The 16,630-nt window shown below is 47.4% G+C and overlaps 2 protein-coding genes across 3 annotated transcripts in view; both read left to right on the forward strand.

The window, feature by feature from the left end:
* The window catches only part of LOC119450054 (elongation of very long chain fatty acids protein AAEL008004), a 391,994-nt gene that overhangs the window by 328,945 nt on the left and 46,419 nt on the right, over positions 1-16,630 (forward strand). The window lies entirely within an intron of this gene.
* On the forward strand, positions 106-12,868 carry LOC119450060 (mitochondrial 2-oxodicarboxylate carrier). 2 transcript variants are annotated; one of them, XM_049665617.1, is made up of 2 exons: positions 106-232; positions 10,342-12,868. In XM_049665617.1, exon 2 carries the CDS (start codon positions 10,384-10,386, stop codon positions 11,305-11,307), a length of 924 nt encoding a protein of 307 aa, XP_049521574.1. In that variant the 5' UTR covers positions 106-232; positions 10,342-10,383; the 3' UTR covers positions 11,308-12,868. The 2 variants fall into 2 exon arrangements, with proteins under 2 accessions (XP_049521574.1, XP_037569344.1); XM_037713416.2 differs by lacking the exon at positions 106-232 and adding an exon at positions 8,682-8,729.

Here is a 16,630-nt window from a genome sequence, read left to right on the forward strand (position 1 = left end):
CACACACACACACACCGCAAAACTTCAACCCCCCTGGCAGACATCCTGGGTGCGCTACTGCAACGTAGCGTTCTCTGTGCGTACTCCGCGAGCAGACGACGGAAACTCGTAGCCCTCGCAGTTGGACCACGTGACATCCGGTAACGCTGCGGAGCGCGCCTTCCCCAGCGCCGTTCGTTTTTCCGGGCGCCGCGAGTGGCGAGCGATCCTGCGCGGCTTCTGAATTGTGCTGGTGAGTGAGCGTCCGCCTTCTGCCATTGCGAAACCCGACGCTAGTCTAGTGCCTGGCCAAGCATCATTGTCGCGGCAAGCTTGTAACATATGCGATAGCGGAGTTTCTGAAACACGGGGAGCTCTTGGTTGATCGGTGTTTACTTCGGGCTGCCGCAGAGCGGGGCGTTTTCCGGTTGAGGCTTGCCGAGCAAGATTCTCGTACACGTGCTAGCGCCGAAAGCGCACAGTGAAGCGTCTATTTTGAGGCAAATTGGCACTGTGGGCGTGACCTTGGGGTCTAGGTTTACTGACAGCCGGGGGGGCCTGTCATATGTTGCTTTGCCAAGTTTCACTGCTGCATTCCGAAGCGCTTCGTTAGTACTGTGATCGTTTGTTCATCCTGGCTGCCAACGCGCGCCGGCTCTTCGGGGTGCGACTGGAGAAAGGAGACCGGACCGTTTATGTGGAGCGTGTTTGTTTACAACGGGCGGCGGCACCTGCTCGCCTCGACATTGTGACGTACGCAGCGCTCCAGTCACCGTGTTATTTCGGCTTGGGGCGCCAGGCGCTTTAATGCTTCCGAATAATGGAGCCAGATGAGACATTCCGTTGTGCTTGTTTGCTAAGGTTGAAAGCACGTGTGTATTCCCTGTGAAAGCGCCTCATCTACAATGTCTGCGGCTGGCTACAGCGATACTTGCTTTTTATCACCTAATACGTCATGGACGAAACAAGCAGTGAGATAACTATCCGTTTGTTAAAGATAATAAAGCGCCCATAAAAATCAATGGCATGCCTATACGAATCTCGGGTGCAAGCAATAGCTGTTGTATTTCGCTTGTTACGCTTCCTGCACTAGATATATTCAGACGCAACCACAGCTGTGGTTTTGACCTGCCGCCGTAGCTCAGTGCCTGTAGCGTCCTGCTTCCGAGCGCGAGGTTCCGGGTTCGATTCCCGGCTGCAGCGGCCGCAGTCAGGTGAGGCTGGAATGTAAAAACATCCGTGTGCAGTTCTTTGGGTGCATGCTAAATAACTCCAGGTGGCCACGATCAATTCGGACCCCCTGCTACGGTGGCTCTAGTACCCCGTAAGTTGATTCGATTCGCTAGACCTGATAAGCTTCTTCATTTCGAGCTTTGTCTACGCGTACGCGCTTGCGGGCTCTAGGATACTGGCGTACCGCAGCGTTCCATACCTGTCCCGGGCAATGGCGTACTTACCGTATATAACCTAATCAGCTTACGTAAGTCAGCAGAAACCTGGTTCAGTCTCCTGTGGTTAGTGCAGAACGCCCCATCGCACTTTTACTTCCAACAGCTTGGTCAGGAACTAAGTCACCGTTTAATGAATCGTTGTGCCCAAGAAGAGAAATTGTGGGGGCCAGACATACACCCGTGTAACATCATCATCATCATCATCAGCCTATATTTCTGTCCACTGCAGGACGAAGGCCTCTCCCTGCGATCTCCAATTACCCCTGTTTTGCGCTAGCGTATTCCAACTTGCGCCTGCGAATTTCCTAACTTCATCATCCCACCTGGTTTTCTGCCTTCCTCGACTGCGCTTCCCTTCTCTTGGTATCCATTCTGTAGCCCTAATGGTCCACCGGTTATCCATCCTACGCATTACATGGCCTGCCCAGCTCCATTTCTTCCGCTTAATGTCAACTAGAATATCGTCTATCCCCGTTTGTTCTCTGATCCACACCGCTCTCTTCCTGTCTCTTAACGTTACTCCTAAGATTTTTCGTTCCATCGCTCTTTGTGCGGTCCTTAACTTGTTCTCGAGCTTCTTTGTTAACCTCCAAGTTTCTGCCCTATATGTTAGCACCGGTAGAATGCAATGATTTTACACTTTTCTTTTCAACGACAGTGGTAAGCTCCCGGTCAGGATTTGGCAATGCCTGCCGTGTGCACTCCAACCCAATTTTATTCTTCTGTAAATTTCTTTCTCATGATCAGGGTCCCCTGTGAGTAATTGACCTAGATAAACGTATTCCTTTACAGACTCTAGAGGCTGACTGGAGATCCTGAATTCTTGTTCTCTTGCCAGGCTATTGAACATTATCTTTGTCTTCTGCATATTCATCTTCAACCGAATTCTTACACTTTCTCGATTGAGGTCCTCAATCATTTGTTGTAATTCGTCTCCATTGTTGCTGAATAGGACGATGTCATCTGCAAACCGAAGGTTGCTGAGATATTCGCCGTCGATCCTCACTCCTAAGCCTTCCCAGTCTATGAGCTTGAATACTTCTTCTAAGCATGCAGTGAATAGCATCCAATGCTATTCACTGCTATTCACCGTGTATTATGCTTCATGCCAAGGGCGCAGAAACGATTTAGAGTGAATAAGCTTGCGGTTCAAAACAAGGCCATGCACCTCGCTCGTAGCTTTGCGCTTCGGTAATCATAATGGTTTCCGATTATCGCGGAGATCGTCGCCTGCAGTAACTTTTCAGACGGCGAAACAGTTGAAGCGTTGTCGCAATCGATACCTCTGTAATGTCCAGCACGTAACGTTTTCGTCACTCGTTGATGAGGCGTATTAACCTTCAAGCCTGCTTGAATGTCACGCCACCGATTCATTGAACCTGGGTATTCCAAGCGCGTGTATTCTCGCAGAAGAGACTGGGCAAGTTGAACTGATAACTCCTGATGTGCTCAATGACCCACTTCTTGTGTTCCTTGACTGCGCAGTAATGACACTTGTAGGCCGCGCGATAAGCGCAAATCTGCAGCTGGAAACACTCGGTAGCGATAAGGTCGTTCTGTCTTCATTGCCGAGGCTGCAACGGCATTGGCAACGGTACGAAGGCAAGTCTCCGGCGCCGTTAAAAGTGCAGCATGCAGGCGACGCATTGCTCTTGCTAACCACTCCAGGAAGAGTGAGACATTGGTTTGTCACTGCACATGAAAGTAACAAAATTAAGTTCTTAAGCAAAAAAGTGAAAATATGGCTGGGATGATGCGTAACGATTCGAATTCCTTTCCTCTTCAGACATCGTCTGTGGTTCGAGCTGCTTCGCCTGCCTTATCACGACGATCGTCCGGTCGGGATCTGTGGATAAGAAAGTCATATAATCGTGCGAAAAGAATCATCCTATTATAGTGGCCTAGGTTTTTTGGCTATGGGGAAGCGGTATTGAGAAATCGACTGGTTGATCAACTCTGTCAGCGGTGGGCCCTGTTTTTGAGGTAACAATTTCGTAGTCTATGCATCAACTGAACGAGAAAGCGAAAATAAAAAAAAATAACGAAGGGGACAAAAAATTTGCGGTGTCCTTGTTCCCAATCCATGCCTTGAAGTCTTATGTCACGAATTCAGCGGATTGCAAACAGCTATAGGACTTCGAATTTCCTGATCTGCAATCGTGTGAAAAATATGACAACTAACTTTTTTTTTTAATTTGAGGAGTATTTGCGAGTCGCCAGGAGAAGCAGCACAGACGCCTAATATCAAAATGTCGCACTGTATATATGGTCCTTTGAGAAACTTCTCGAAGGACAAAGATCTCCGGCGCCCGAGTCTACGCGAATGATGTTGAGAGATACTGACACTCTGATTTCTCAAGTTAACCTGCGGCTTTTGTCTTTCTCTGTCAGATATTTCTTAAAGCATTGTACAATGACTGGCTTGGCGCTGAAGGGCAAGAAGAACAGCGCAGACTTGGCGCCCAGGCGGTCGATATGCTCGGCCTGCAATTTTTTTGGCTGAATAAATGTCTTGTACTACTACAATATGCCTACATACAAGAATCCGTGCACCAGATTTAAATATCACTGGACGAAATCATTGTTTCAAGGCACGAACGAAGCTATATATAGATGCCGGTGAAAGGAACTTCCTGAAATTGCGAATACAAAATAAACGCAATTAGTTCATTCCATCTCTCTCTCCAAAAAAAAAAAGGGGGGGGGGGAGGGGCCGTAGGTTGTGATTAACCAGAAAGGCTTCTAAATATTTTATTTTAAGACCTCTTAGTTATTATTAACGCCTCGACCAGAAATGTGCATAATATGCGCGCGGAGCGTGAGCAGTAAGATCGCGTTTTACAGGACGCTGTACCCACCGCTGTAGCTCAGTGGTTATGGCTTTGCGCTGCTGAACTCAAGGTTGCGGGTCCGACCCCGGTCGCGGCGGCCGCATATTGATGGGGGACGTAATGCAAAAACGCTCGTGCTCTTAGATTTAGGTGCACTTTAAAGAACCGTATAGGTGGTCAAATTTAATCCGGAGACCCCCACTATACGGCGTTCCTCATAATCATCAGATAGCCGTTTTGGCATGAAACACCTCAGAATTTATAGGGTTTTTTTTTTTTTTCCAAGGTGTAGTTATTTTCGCTTGCAGCCGCTGATCGTTCTTAGTTCCTGCAAATTTTGCAACGCCTGCTTTTGACTTGCCTGCAGATGCAAACTGCTGCTCTAGGGCACCATCAGATTCCGCCGTGTTGAGCCATTCAGAGAGGCCGTTAGCAGCCCCGTGAGCCAACCAAAAAGCTGACAAGGTGGCGAATTCGACAGTAAGGCGGTACTTGTTGACAACGGTCGCACTGTTAAATAAGATTGCACCCTTTGAGGCTTATCTTGTCCCACAACAATAAATGCAATCTGCCTTGCTTGCGCTTACTAGCTTGGAAAACTCTGTGCTCGCTACTTAAGTGCCGCGAATGCTATGTCACGCTGATAACGCGCATTCCTTTCGTGACCTGGAAGTATTGGCCGCGCAGCGTTAAAGAAATGCGGGCTCGATAGATGACGATTATCGTTACGGGACACGATAACCCTCAAAGGGTGCCAACTTTTCAAGAGCGCAGATAGTATACGCGCAACAATTAAGTCCGCGTTAATCGCGCGGGTCACACGTAATCGCATCCGCTCCAGACATCAATGTCGACGACCCACGCTTCATCGCTCGTCTGAGGGTCGAATGAATGAATTCTTGGGTATGACGTGCCAAAACCGCGATTTCATTATGAGGCACACCGTAGTGGGGGACTCCGCATTAATTTTAACCGCCAGGACACGGGCCACGCGCGGCCATGAACGGGACACGGGCGTCATTGAATGTCGCCCCGATCTAAATGCGGCCGCCGCGGCCGGGATTCGATCCCGCGACCTCGTGCTTAGCATTGCAACACCATAGCCGCTAAGCCACCGCGGCGGGATCGTCTGAGTGTTACGCACCGATGTGTGCCGAGCTCAAGTTCGCGAATGTTTGCGTTTTTGATCTCGATCTTCAAATATGTCCCGGCATAGGCAGATTACTCGCACATTTGCATTTTCACATCTCGGGACACTTTCGTGATAAGCGATCGGAGGCGTGATTGGCGAATGTTTGTCGCGTCCCTCCCACTTTGCTTCCACCGCTCGCTAGGTTGTGTGCTCTGGCGCCGCTGTTATTAACTCCATAAAGCTTCAGCGCAAAGTGCCTTTACAGCCAGCTGTCTGTAGCACAGCACAGCTGCTGCGCGACGCGCTGCGACATTTGCTATACTGCCCATTACATCTGCACCGGCGTTATGCGCCGATAGAAGACGCCATGCTTTGCGTTACACAGTGCACATGATACCTCATGCCGGCTTCAGCAAAATTGAGAGAGAGAAACGTTTATTCGATGGAACATCGAGAAGAAATGGCGCGTTTTCTGCAAGTTTGAGGTACGAGTAGTGCATGTACAGGCCAGAAATACCATGTAGGTTATGCCGGGTGTTCCTGCGACGGCTGTCAGATTACGAAATATAGGGGATTCGGAAACAAAAGGATAACATTTACTGGCCAAGCTTCGCAGCAGCGGCGGGCATCAGAACTTGCGCGATAAATCGCCAGTATATTTGATAAATTGTAACTATTTAAGTTTCTTGATGACTTTAGGGGGCATGTTGTAATTGTGGAACTGAAGTCAACCGGGGTACTCGAAGCGTAACTTTTTGCTGTAACCTTCACGTCTACACGACAGTTTCGAAATGCAGGGCGTAAAAATGTGCCCCAAAATTCATTGCTGTTCTAGCTAAACTTTTTTCCGGAAACATATGAACTGGAACAGCAACGCTTAACTGCAGATCTTGAGTATATATCTCTCGAAACTGGTGCAAGGCACAGAGTTTAGCAAAGGGTTATGCTTTGAGTTCTGGTTGACTTCGATTCTGCAAGTGCAACACGCCCGCTAAAGTTATTCAAAAAAGTAATTAGTGAAATTTGCAAATAATTATCGTATTGGAGATTTCGTGCGCAAATCTATATCAAGTGTGCTCCGTGAAACTTGTCCTTTTTTGTGTGTCCTCAAATCTCATTTTTAATAGTCTGAGACAGCCGTAGAGAAACACGCGGTATTTATATTCTTTTCTCAGTTGTAAAGAGGCACTAGGAATAATCAGCCTGAACTAGTTAGACACTCTCACACCAATATGTCTCTTAATTTCTTCGTCCGAAGGAAATCGCTTATTCTCTGCGAGTTTTACAGTGTTTTTGTGTAACGATACGTCTTTTTCGGGTGGAAAAATCCTTGAAGTCGCTAGGCTGAACGTTTTTTTTATAAATGTATAGAAAATTCCATCTAGCAATCCTTCTTGAGATGCTCCCAAGCGTAATAAGAGTGTAACTCTAGTGAGACCGAAAGTGCTGTCCGCAGGCATCGTTTAGTAGCAGTTACTCAGTCGCAGGAGTTGAAATTTTGCCTACAGAAACTATATAATAAAAATGCAGCACGTGGATTTGCCAAAAGTTTAGAGCAGGCCTTCCTTATTAAACAAATGTATAGAGTTTACGATTTATGTTGCTGTTATGTGAGTGGCCAAATGAACTATTGGAGGCCGCTTGATCACTGGCTGATCAGGCCACGTCTTCTAGCCATTTGATAACAAAGGGCGCATAGCTACATCAGCTAGCTCCCAAACCGGTGTTCCCCAAGCGGGATGGAAACTAGAGCCGTAGGCTAGAAACTCCCTTTGGTCAAATACTTGTGGGTCACTGAAACAGTTTGGGCACTCTTGCTGGCGCCAAGTGTCTCGCGCAGTGCACGTTCTTGCACGACACCCTTTTCCTTCGACGCGCTGTTCGAGAAAAACGAGGGAGAAGCGGCCCCACAAAGGGTGCAGGGCGGTCATTAGTTAATTAAGCTAAATCAATAATTAGATAATTTATCAAATCGCTTATCGCGTATTCTAAAAACCGCAAAATTTACTGTTTATTTATAAGTATGATTATTTCTAATTCAGTTCTATGTCAAGTACATCTGCTCCCTAATTATCAAAAATTTATACCTTACTCTTACTTAATTTCTCGTTTAAGTTTTCTCTCCCCCCACTTTGACCGCCGGCTTCTCGGCCAATCGCCCGTAGTTGGTAAACGCCATGACATGAGGAGCAAGCAAACAAGCATCACCAAGTTTATCGGTCTGCTGTAGTTCTTGTTGCCAATTAACAGCGCCTGCCCTATGTGCATGGAGGAAGGAAACCCAGGAGAGGCCCCGGCCAGCACAGACGTATTGGAGGAAGTGTGGCGGAAGTCACGCGCTGTTTTTCGCAAAGGAGCACTGAGACGGGCACCCCAAATGTCAACGTTGCCATAGCAACTGCGCTCCTGAAGCTTTCGCTGCTGCACTCGGTCTCTAAAAAGTGAGATAAGATTTTTCCGTCGGTGCCTTTCTGGCAGCACCTTTTGTTCGCGAGAACAGCTGACTTCGGAGTGCGGTGTGTAAGCTTGAAAGTTATGTTTTAAATGTGTGAGCAGCAACAGATACACTCAAGCAATCACGGCGCGGATCTTCGTCGTCTTCTTCAACGTGCCACGGAAAAACACGGGAGCGCGTCTGCTTCACTAAAACTGCTACAGAAGTTTCGTAGTCTTTGTTTTGACGCGCGTCGGCAGCACACATTTCCGGCGGCTGGTAACAATGCAAGTCGAAAGCTCGCGCCCTGCTCGTGCCTATCTGCTCCGGCGAGCTGTGATTGGAGGCGCAAAGCGAGATGGCACACCAAGATGGCTGCACTTCCGGCTTCAAAAATGTGACGTCAGGGCCTCTCCTGTTTTTTTTTTTTTTTCTTTCCTCCATGCCTATATGAGATATTGGTCTTAAAACCGCCTTAAACCAGGTGGTTTTAAAATTATTTTTAATAAAATCAAAAACAGTATCAAAGTAAGCCACGTAGCTAGATGCCCCACATAGATGCTCCAGTGCCATAACAAACTGCGTATATTAGAACAATCTAAAAAAATTACTAAGTAACTTTGAGGAATAGTAATTAAAAATAACGTATAAGAAGCGTTTCAAATTTTATTGCAGTCGTTTTGTTTCGCGGATAAAGTTATCAATATTGGTTTTATGTTGCCTCATATTCCTGTGCTTGCGCCGTAGTCAATCATCATTATCACCGCCACCATTACTTCCGCCACGGCTATTGCCGCTTCATTCGCCCCTTCCTCGACTCGATAGTCAGATACTAGCTTGAGATTCAGCGCTTTCTTGAGGACAGTACGATGGCTTCGACGGAAACGATTCTTTGTACTCCGGTAAGACGCACGTTCCTGAAAAATTTGAATGATCTTGAACACTCGTACCGGCCGATTCACGGCCGATCCCCCCTCCAGAGTGAGTTCGCCATTTCACTGCGGAACAACAACCAACCACCAACCAACCAACGTGCCGCGTCTCTTTCGGGTTTCGCGTTCGGAAAGTTGTGGTGCTTTTGAAACGCGCGCAGCGTTTTGACCCGTGTTGCTTGTGTGCAACCGCTCGGCTCGCGCATTAGGCCTCTCTGTCTAAAATGCACCAAGCAAGCGTCGATTGCAAACCGTAAATATTCACGCTGTTTTCATGCTGTTCTTGTCTAAATGTTTGTATGTGTGAAAAAATAGAGGAAAGCGCTGGTCTGTCGGTCAGAACGCCTTTTGACAAACTGGTTGAGCGTGACACAGCGCCCAAATATGCGCTGCTGATTCCGGGAAAGCTTTAACCATTGCTGAATATTGGTCCCCGTGACTGAATCGCACGATTTGTTGTATGGCGTGCGTTCCGGTGTTGGCACGATTAAATTTTGATTTCAAACTTTTCACACGTCCCCTGTAACATGAACCTTGCGCGCTGCGTCCCATGGAGTAAAATGAATGCTTGAAACCGTTCGACTTTAACCGTTAGGACACCACTGCAAGCCCACTCCTATTTGTTTAGAGCAAGTAAGCTGTCTAGAAGTGTCTCGTGGTTACACTGTTTTGGTAACGTTCACTATACTCTATCTCAGTAGATCCTTGCAGCACAGCGGAGGCTGCAGGACTCCTTAGCCAACGCATCACCAGTGCGAATGCTGTGGCGCCATCGGCTAACTGGAAATCAAACTATTTTTTAAGGCTTAACTCCACCGTTGTAGTCCTAGCAGCGTCAGAACGAACAGCTGATCTCAATAATAACGACAAAACATAACCTGCTGCTTTGCCCTCAGCATGAGATATCGACTAAGCGATGACGGATTTTAGCACTCATTTCTTGCTGCCATGCCAGTAACAAGCGCGAATTCGGATCGAAGCGGGTTATCTCGAGACGCTGCCATGTTGCTTCGTAATCATGGTTAGGGTGGCTATTAAGGGTAAACAGGAGTAACCGCCGCAGTAATTAGCTGTATACGACACGCATGCGTTAACGGGCCTAACATGTCACGTATCGCTGTAACATATCGTGTACAAAGCAAAAATGAACCTCCCCCCTCCCTCCAATAACAGACATTTATGCCTGGAACTGCATTCCACTGCGCAAGTATTTTGCCACTGTACACCTCGTAGCTTCAACACTGCTGCAAGTTACTTGTGAGATAGAGTATAGGTGAACGACTGTGATTGAGATAACTTTTTGTGTTCGACGCTTTGTGGTGGTATATGGTTAGATTGGAACTTTGAATAAGTTCACTTACGCTAATCGCGGACTTTGCGTATTGGCCCGGGTGGCGCGGTGCACTTGCTCAAAGGGGCTCTCTAACTGCGCCTTGCTGTAGACATGCTTTCGACAGTGAAGGCAAGTGCGTGAAAACACGGTAATCGGCGCTGCCTACACGTGGGCTTGGTCATGTACTCGGCTGTAATTTGTCATTAAGTTACGTCATGTTTTCCTCTCTGATTTCGCGTCACTTTGCAGAAGGGTGGCCACAGCAGCGTTACCACCACAAGTGGCAGCACCATGTCGGAGCGCTCAGGCGTCCGGAAGCTGGCGCGAGAAGCCGCCATCCAGATCGCATCGGGCGGCTCGGCGGGCTTCGTCGAGATCTGCCTGATGCACCCGCTGGACGTGGTCAAGACCCGCTTCCAGGTGCAGCACAACCAGCTGCTCGCCGCTGCCGGAGAGCATCGCTACACCTCGATCGCCGACTGCTTCCGGCGCATGGTCCACGCTGAGGGATTCCTGGCCATCTACAAGGGAATCCTGCCGCCGATCCTGGCCGAGACGCCCAAGCGAGCCGTCAAGTTCTTCACCTTCGAGCAATACAAGAAGTTGTTCGCGTTCGGCGGCCCCCAGACGGCCGTCACCCTCTCTTTAGCCGGACTGTTCGCAGGGCTCACCGAAGCTGTGTTCGTAAACCCGTTCGAAGTGGTCAAGGTGCGGCTGCAGACCGACAAGCAGGTCGTCACGCGGCAGCCGAGCACGTTCGCCGTAGCCAGAAACATATACCGTGAGGCAGGGTTTGGGCTTCGTGGCCTGAACCTCGGGCTCACCTCGACCATGAGTCGAAACGGACTGTTCAACATGTTCTACTTTGGCTTTTACTTCACAGTCAAGGACAAGCTGCCAAAGATGGATAGCGAGGCGGCCACCTTCGCCATGCGGCTGGCTACGGGATTCGTGGCTGGCACGGGCGCTTCCATGATGAACATACCGTTCGACGTGGCCAAGAGTCGCATCCAGGGCCCGCAGCCCGGGCCGCCTGGCACGATCAAGTACAGGACTTGCCTGCAGAGCGTGCGCACCGTGTACGTGGAGGAAGGCTTCTTTGCACTCTACAAAGGCCTCGTGCCCAAGGTCCTTCGGCTTGGTCCCGGCGGCGCCGTCATGTTGGTCGTGTACGAGCACATGCACGAATTCCTCAAGAAAAAGTTTCCCGGCTGATGATGTCAGAAGCAAAGTCTAGAGCCACGAGAAATAATTCAAAGAAGAATGAAGGTTTGTTTGTTTGCCTCTGAAAGCTTTGGCTCAACCTCCCCACATGTTTAAATGTTTCAAGCTCTGGCTTCTCTTTGAGAACATTGTCCGGTGATCATGCCACCCTCCATCGCACCATTTGTTCTCAGTTGTTCTGTTTTTCCAAAGAAAGCGGACACAATACTAGTGTGCTTTTGTGAGCGCCTTCACAGAACCAGTGTGCTTTCGTGAGCGGCTCACAGAAGTTCCTGGCACATGTCAAACAGGGTGTTGAGCGGCGATAGTGCTTTGCGTTTTGGGTTAACAAGGCCTCAATATATAGAAAAATAATTGTGTGTTGGGTGTACTTCCTCATGCCTGATGCGATACCGGGTTTTCCGCTAGTGGCGTTCCGTAAAACATTCACACTATATGAAAAACATTACGAGTTTTCACACGTCAAAAAATGTCAAAAATATTATTTAAAGCGGCTTATTTCATGCCGCTGTGCAACGCTCAACAATTGAAATGCTGTAATCGGAGCACACTGCATCCATTCGATGTATTCGGTGCGGCTTACGTTCGCGTGCCTTGTACCGGCTTGTTATTCGCACTATTTTCAAAAGCCCGCACACCCCATCACACCACGGACGTTCTTCGAGCGCTTAAATTGCCGCGTTTTGTTCTTTGAGAACTGTACATATTAGAAACAATTCAGCCGAGTTATAACATTATGCATGGAAAGATTGACGTACTTAAAGCTGTTTTTAGTTAATGCAGTTTTTTATCATTTCTCGTGGCGGAATAACTTGCTACCGTACTTACCTTTTCAACGAAGTGCTGCTTTTAAGATTGATTGCTATGACAATTATCGATCCAGGCTGAAACTGATGCGCTCTTGCATACTCGAAAAGACGACGAAATTAAACGCACGTCCGAATACGCAGGTTGATACAAAAGTATAATTTTGGTGATTGAGCAAATTACTTGGTATCCAGTATTCCTCTGAGGAGTCTTGCGGGAACCACATTCTGCAGTATATAGCCTGTAGCGAATTAGCAGCTTACTACATCGGAAAGTATGAGAAGTTTGAGCGCTATAACCTCACTTGGAATTGTCGTCGCGTACATTTTCTGGTATTGTCACATTGACGCATCGCTGGGAGGCTTTTCAAAAGTTGCAATTCCGAGTGAGCTCACCCGCTCGGGCAAGTTCCGATCCGGCCGAGCCGCCAGCTGCGCAGTTTACAGCACAGATTGTGCTTTTCTCCTTTTTCATTTCTTGCTGAGCAACTTCGACTGGGAATGTTTTGTGCTGCCTTGCGATCCTCAGCAGGTGTTTGAAGAGCGTGACTTGCGCTTCGACACACGTGGGGGCGTGCTGTTAACTGTTATGCCGCGCCCTTTCAGTTTTAGCAAGCCACATTTGCTTTGCGACCAGTGCCCGACCAAAGAACAAGAAAACGTTGCATAGCTGGCGGCTTACCCACGTCATACGTGATACTGCTTCCTTGTTGTGTTATTATACCCGGTAAAGTTTATTTCTGGCGTGTTTGCGTCGTGTTTCTTTTCTCCATGGGATACCGAAGGCGTCTTTATTGAACCAATAGCCTTTAATAAAAGGTTGATTAGCGAGCCCTCTTGGTAACACGAACAAATGTTTTTTTTTTATATGGCTCCTGGTGGCTATCCCAAATTTGCGCGACAAAATGACAAAATCAAATGAACCATTTTTAATATTTATTTTTACGTTTCCGTCTGCCACTGCCGTCTGATTCTTGACCTATCCCCACTGGTGGGGTTTGCCATTTCAAGTGGGTCCAGCCGACTCCGCAACACGGTACTGTCTTAGGAAACCAAATTTGAGCGTCTGTAACGTCACGCCATAGCGCAACACTCATAGTGCACGCCTCAAGTCGTGGGCAGGCTAAGGCTCACAAAGAGAATCGAAGAACTGACTACGAGATCTGCAAAATTTTAAGGTTGTGCGTTCATTAGCGCAGTCGTAATTGTTGAAGGTGGGCTAAATCAAGATCAAGTGGAGCGCAGCCGAGGACAGGTATGTTTTGCTTGACTTTCAAAGCGACGAGCTAAAACAAATATGCCTAGTTAAGTATGCTTTGCGCAATAAATGACGTAAGAACGCCAAATGTATTTAAGTCTGTCTCCTAATTTTCTAGCGGTAATTCTAAGTCTTCGTCAGATGCATCCGTTTTTCGCTATCAGACTCCTTGTCCCTGGATTCAACTCTCGCGGTACGTTTGCATTGAGTTTACGAAGTACGTTTGATTTATTCATGATCGCCGTCCTGTCGCTGCGGCTCAATGGTTGTGGCATTGTGCTGCTGAGCACGAGGTCGTCGGTTCGATTCCCGGTTGCGCTTCGATAGGGTCGGATTGCGAAAACACTCGTATACCATGATTTTGTGCATGTTAACCCCACAGCGCCCAACGTATCAATTTTGATGCGGCGATTTCGATACCTGAAAATGCTGATTTAAGCGCTGGGAAACATAATTCCGAACCCATAATAGCGTGTATGATATGCTGAAGGGAAGTTTCAGTTGTGAATAGCGCTGAAAACCAGTAACTAAGTAATCACTATGCTAATTACGTTATAACTCAAGATTTCGCTGTTTCTTGGTACGAATGTACTCTCCAAGTACAGAAGTACTCTCCAGGTAAGCATGTTCTAATTTTCTTTAATGTGGAATGGTGCTCGGGCTTTGTGGTGTTAACATAGTGTGACCTATTGTACCTTATATTGCACACTGCATTCAACCCCCCCCCCCCCTTTTTTTTTTTCTTTAATCTCCGAACCGGTTGCGTAAAATGTTCATCAATTATATAAAGTCGGATGCACGCGGAACTGAAGTGTTTTGTGCATATTCTTAACGTCACCTTTTGCCAAAATCGACATCGATTTGGTCTAGGTCGGTGTGTCATCGGACGACAAAAAAGCATCCGTGAAGCACACCCCGTAGTGGGTGTGCGCCACAAGTGAAGAACAAGCAGGCAAGCAAACGCTGTGTGTGGCTTCCGGTCAAAAGTAGTCCGGAACGCGGTGAAATTAGCGCCGGGCGTCCGCCTGGTCCGTGCAATCGTATTTCGACAGGCGCTGACGAGTGCGGCGAAATACTTTCATGAGTATCACGGCCTATACCGAATACGGAAGTACATGACGGCCAACGTCGTTGCATGCATTATATCTATTTCAATGCTAATCAGGCCAGTGGAAAAAGACGACGAAGACGCGCGCCTCAGGCGTTGAGGCCGTCATGCTTGCCGTGTCAGGCGCAAAATTACCGTGCGCCTTGGGCAAATGCCCTCGCCGGGACCGAGTAAATGTTTCAGGAGAGAAGAAGAAAAAAAAAATCAATCCATCGATGCCGGGGCCGTTTGACCGAAGCATACATTGGTGAGTTTACTATGAGCAGCGAAAATGCGCTTGCAAGCTCGACATTGTCATCACGTGAGCATGTTCGCTCACTATTATTGTAAATATAATGCGATGCTTCAAACCCCTCACCAATGTCGCGGTGTCAGCACGCATAAGCTTTCGAAACAGGGGTAATTGGCGATCGCCGGGGCAGGCCTTCGTCTTGCAGTGAACGTAGGCAGTGGTTATTCTCCGGGCAGCCGGGAGAATTTCTGAAACGAATTTCTGCCGGCACTCACCTATTGGCTCTCCGAAGGTAAGGGTAGGTTATGTTAGGTTAGATTAGGTGAGATTAGTTTAGGTTATGTTAGGTTAGATTAGGTGGTATTAGCTTAGGTTATGTTAGGTTAGGTTAGGGCGAACCTGCAGGCCGTTTTTCAAGGCAGTTTGTCATGTGAATTCCGAGCGCCAATAGGAGGCGAGTGTCGGGAGAAATTCGTTTCACAATTTCTGCCGGCTGCCGGGAGAATAGACTCACCCGTGAACATAAGTTAGGCTGACGATGAAACTCTCGAAATTTCGTGCCAACACGTAAATATGTTCGCTTACTCTTATTGTAAGAATAGTAGAATGTTACAAAACGCTTAAGCAATATCGCGTTGTATGCACACACGGACCTTCGAAGCAGGGGTAATTAGAGATCTCCGAGAGAGAGGTCTTCGTCGTTCACTGGGCATAAGTTAGGTTGATGAAACTGTCGACATTTACTGCCATCAGGTTAACATCATGCGAGCACGTTCGCTCACTGTTATTGTACGAATAATGCGATGTTTAAGAACGTCGCAACAATGTGACGGTGCAAGTGCTTCTAAGCTTTCAGCGAACCCTGAATACACCGACAGGTTGTTACGTTTTGAATATGAGGCTATTAAGAGCCGGCAATTGCAACTGGAATGCTTGAACGACTTGCTTAGGGAAGCTCGCGCCAGAACTTTTAAGCTGCACTTCTGCGCCGCTGTACCTTGTTGAGCTCAACGATGTCGGCTCTGTAGAAGCACTACTTTTATTTTCAGCACACCTCGTCACGCACACCACTGCACTTTAGTTGCAATACGCTGCAGTAGATGCAGCGATAATTAACGACACACCGCTTGTTCTTATCATGGGAATTTATGTTCTGCCATGATATGGTTTATAGGATCCGCATAACTACACTATTTTTTTTACTCCGCAAACCCTGTCGTATTTCATGATTTAAGCGCTATATTCCAGCCAGCTGCATGCATGGGTCGCGTCAAGGTCGTAGATCCTATATATCTGTGCGAATTGGACCCTGAAGACAAGGCTCCATGCTGCTGCTCTGTCCACACGTCAATATGTGCGCCTGTGGTACTTTAGCGAGGAAATTCGTAACTTAGAATAGTAATGACACAAAGTCGAGATACCGGCGATATTTATTCATGTGTATACATGTAAGTACACATTTGGCTAGGTATTATTTCTAGCCATGCAATATAAAATCAGGAGCCAATAAGTTACACACATGTAAATCAATAATATACTAGCAAGAGCATACTTTAAATGAAAAGTACAAGCACAAAATCAAGAGAACATAAAGAACATAGATATTAACGGATCGTTAAAATTGTCAGCTGAGCTTGTACAGAATTTTGTATATCGATTCCGGCTTTGTTATAGGAGTTTTGAAGTTGGGGCAAGACTTTGCTTATAATTGGCTAACCATAACTTGGTCTGAAACGAGGGACATACCATAACTACGAATTTTGAATTTCGTAGTAATTTGAATGGACGAACTTTTAGTGCACTTTTTTTTATGCAAGCAATTTCCAGAAACCTGCACTATTGTGCGTCTTCAGGCAATCTACCACCACTTGACCTTTTCAGGAAGTCTCTCTCACAAAGCAGTGACCATG

Source organism: Dermacentor silvarum, chromosome 4 (assembly GCF_013339745.2).
Source record: "Dermacentor silvarum isolate Dsil-2018 chromosome 4, BIME_Dsil_1.4, whole genome shotgun sequence".
Lineage (NCBI taxonomy): Eukaryota > Metazoa > Arthropoda > Arachnida > Ixodida > Ixodidae > Dermacentor > Dermacentor silvarum.

Bases quoted from the DNA above. Each gene is read 5' to 3' on its own strand.
- LOC119450060 (XM_037713416.2), top strand. From the start codon at position 8,697: ATGGCTTCGACGGAAACGATTCTTTGTACTCCG. The intron at 8,730-10,341 runs GTAAGACGCACG...GTCACTTTGCAG, and splicing joins AAACGATTCTTTGTACTCCG to AAGGGTGGCCACAGCAGCGT.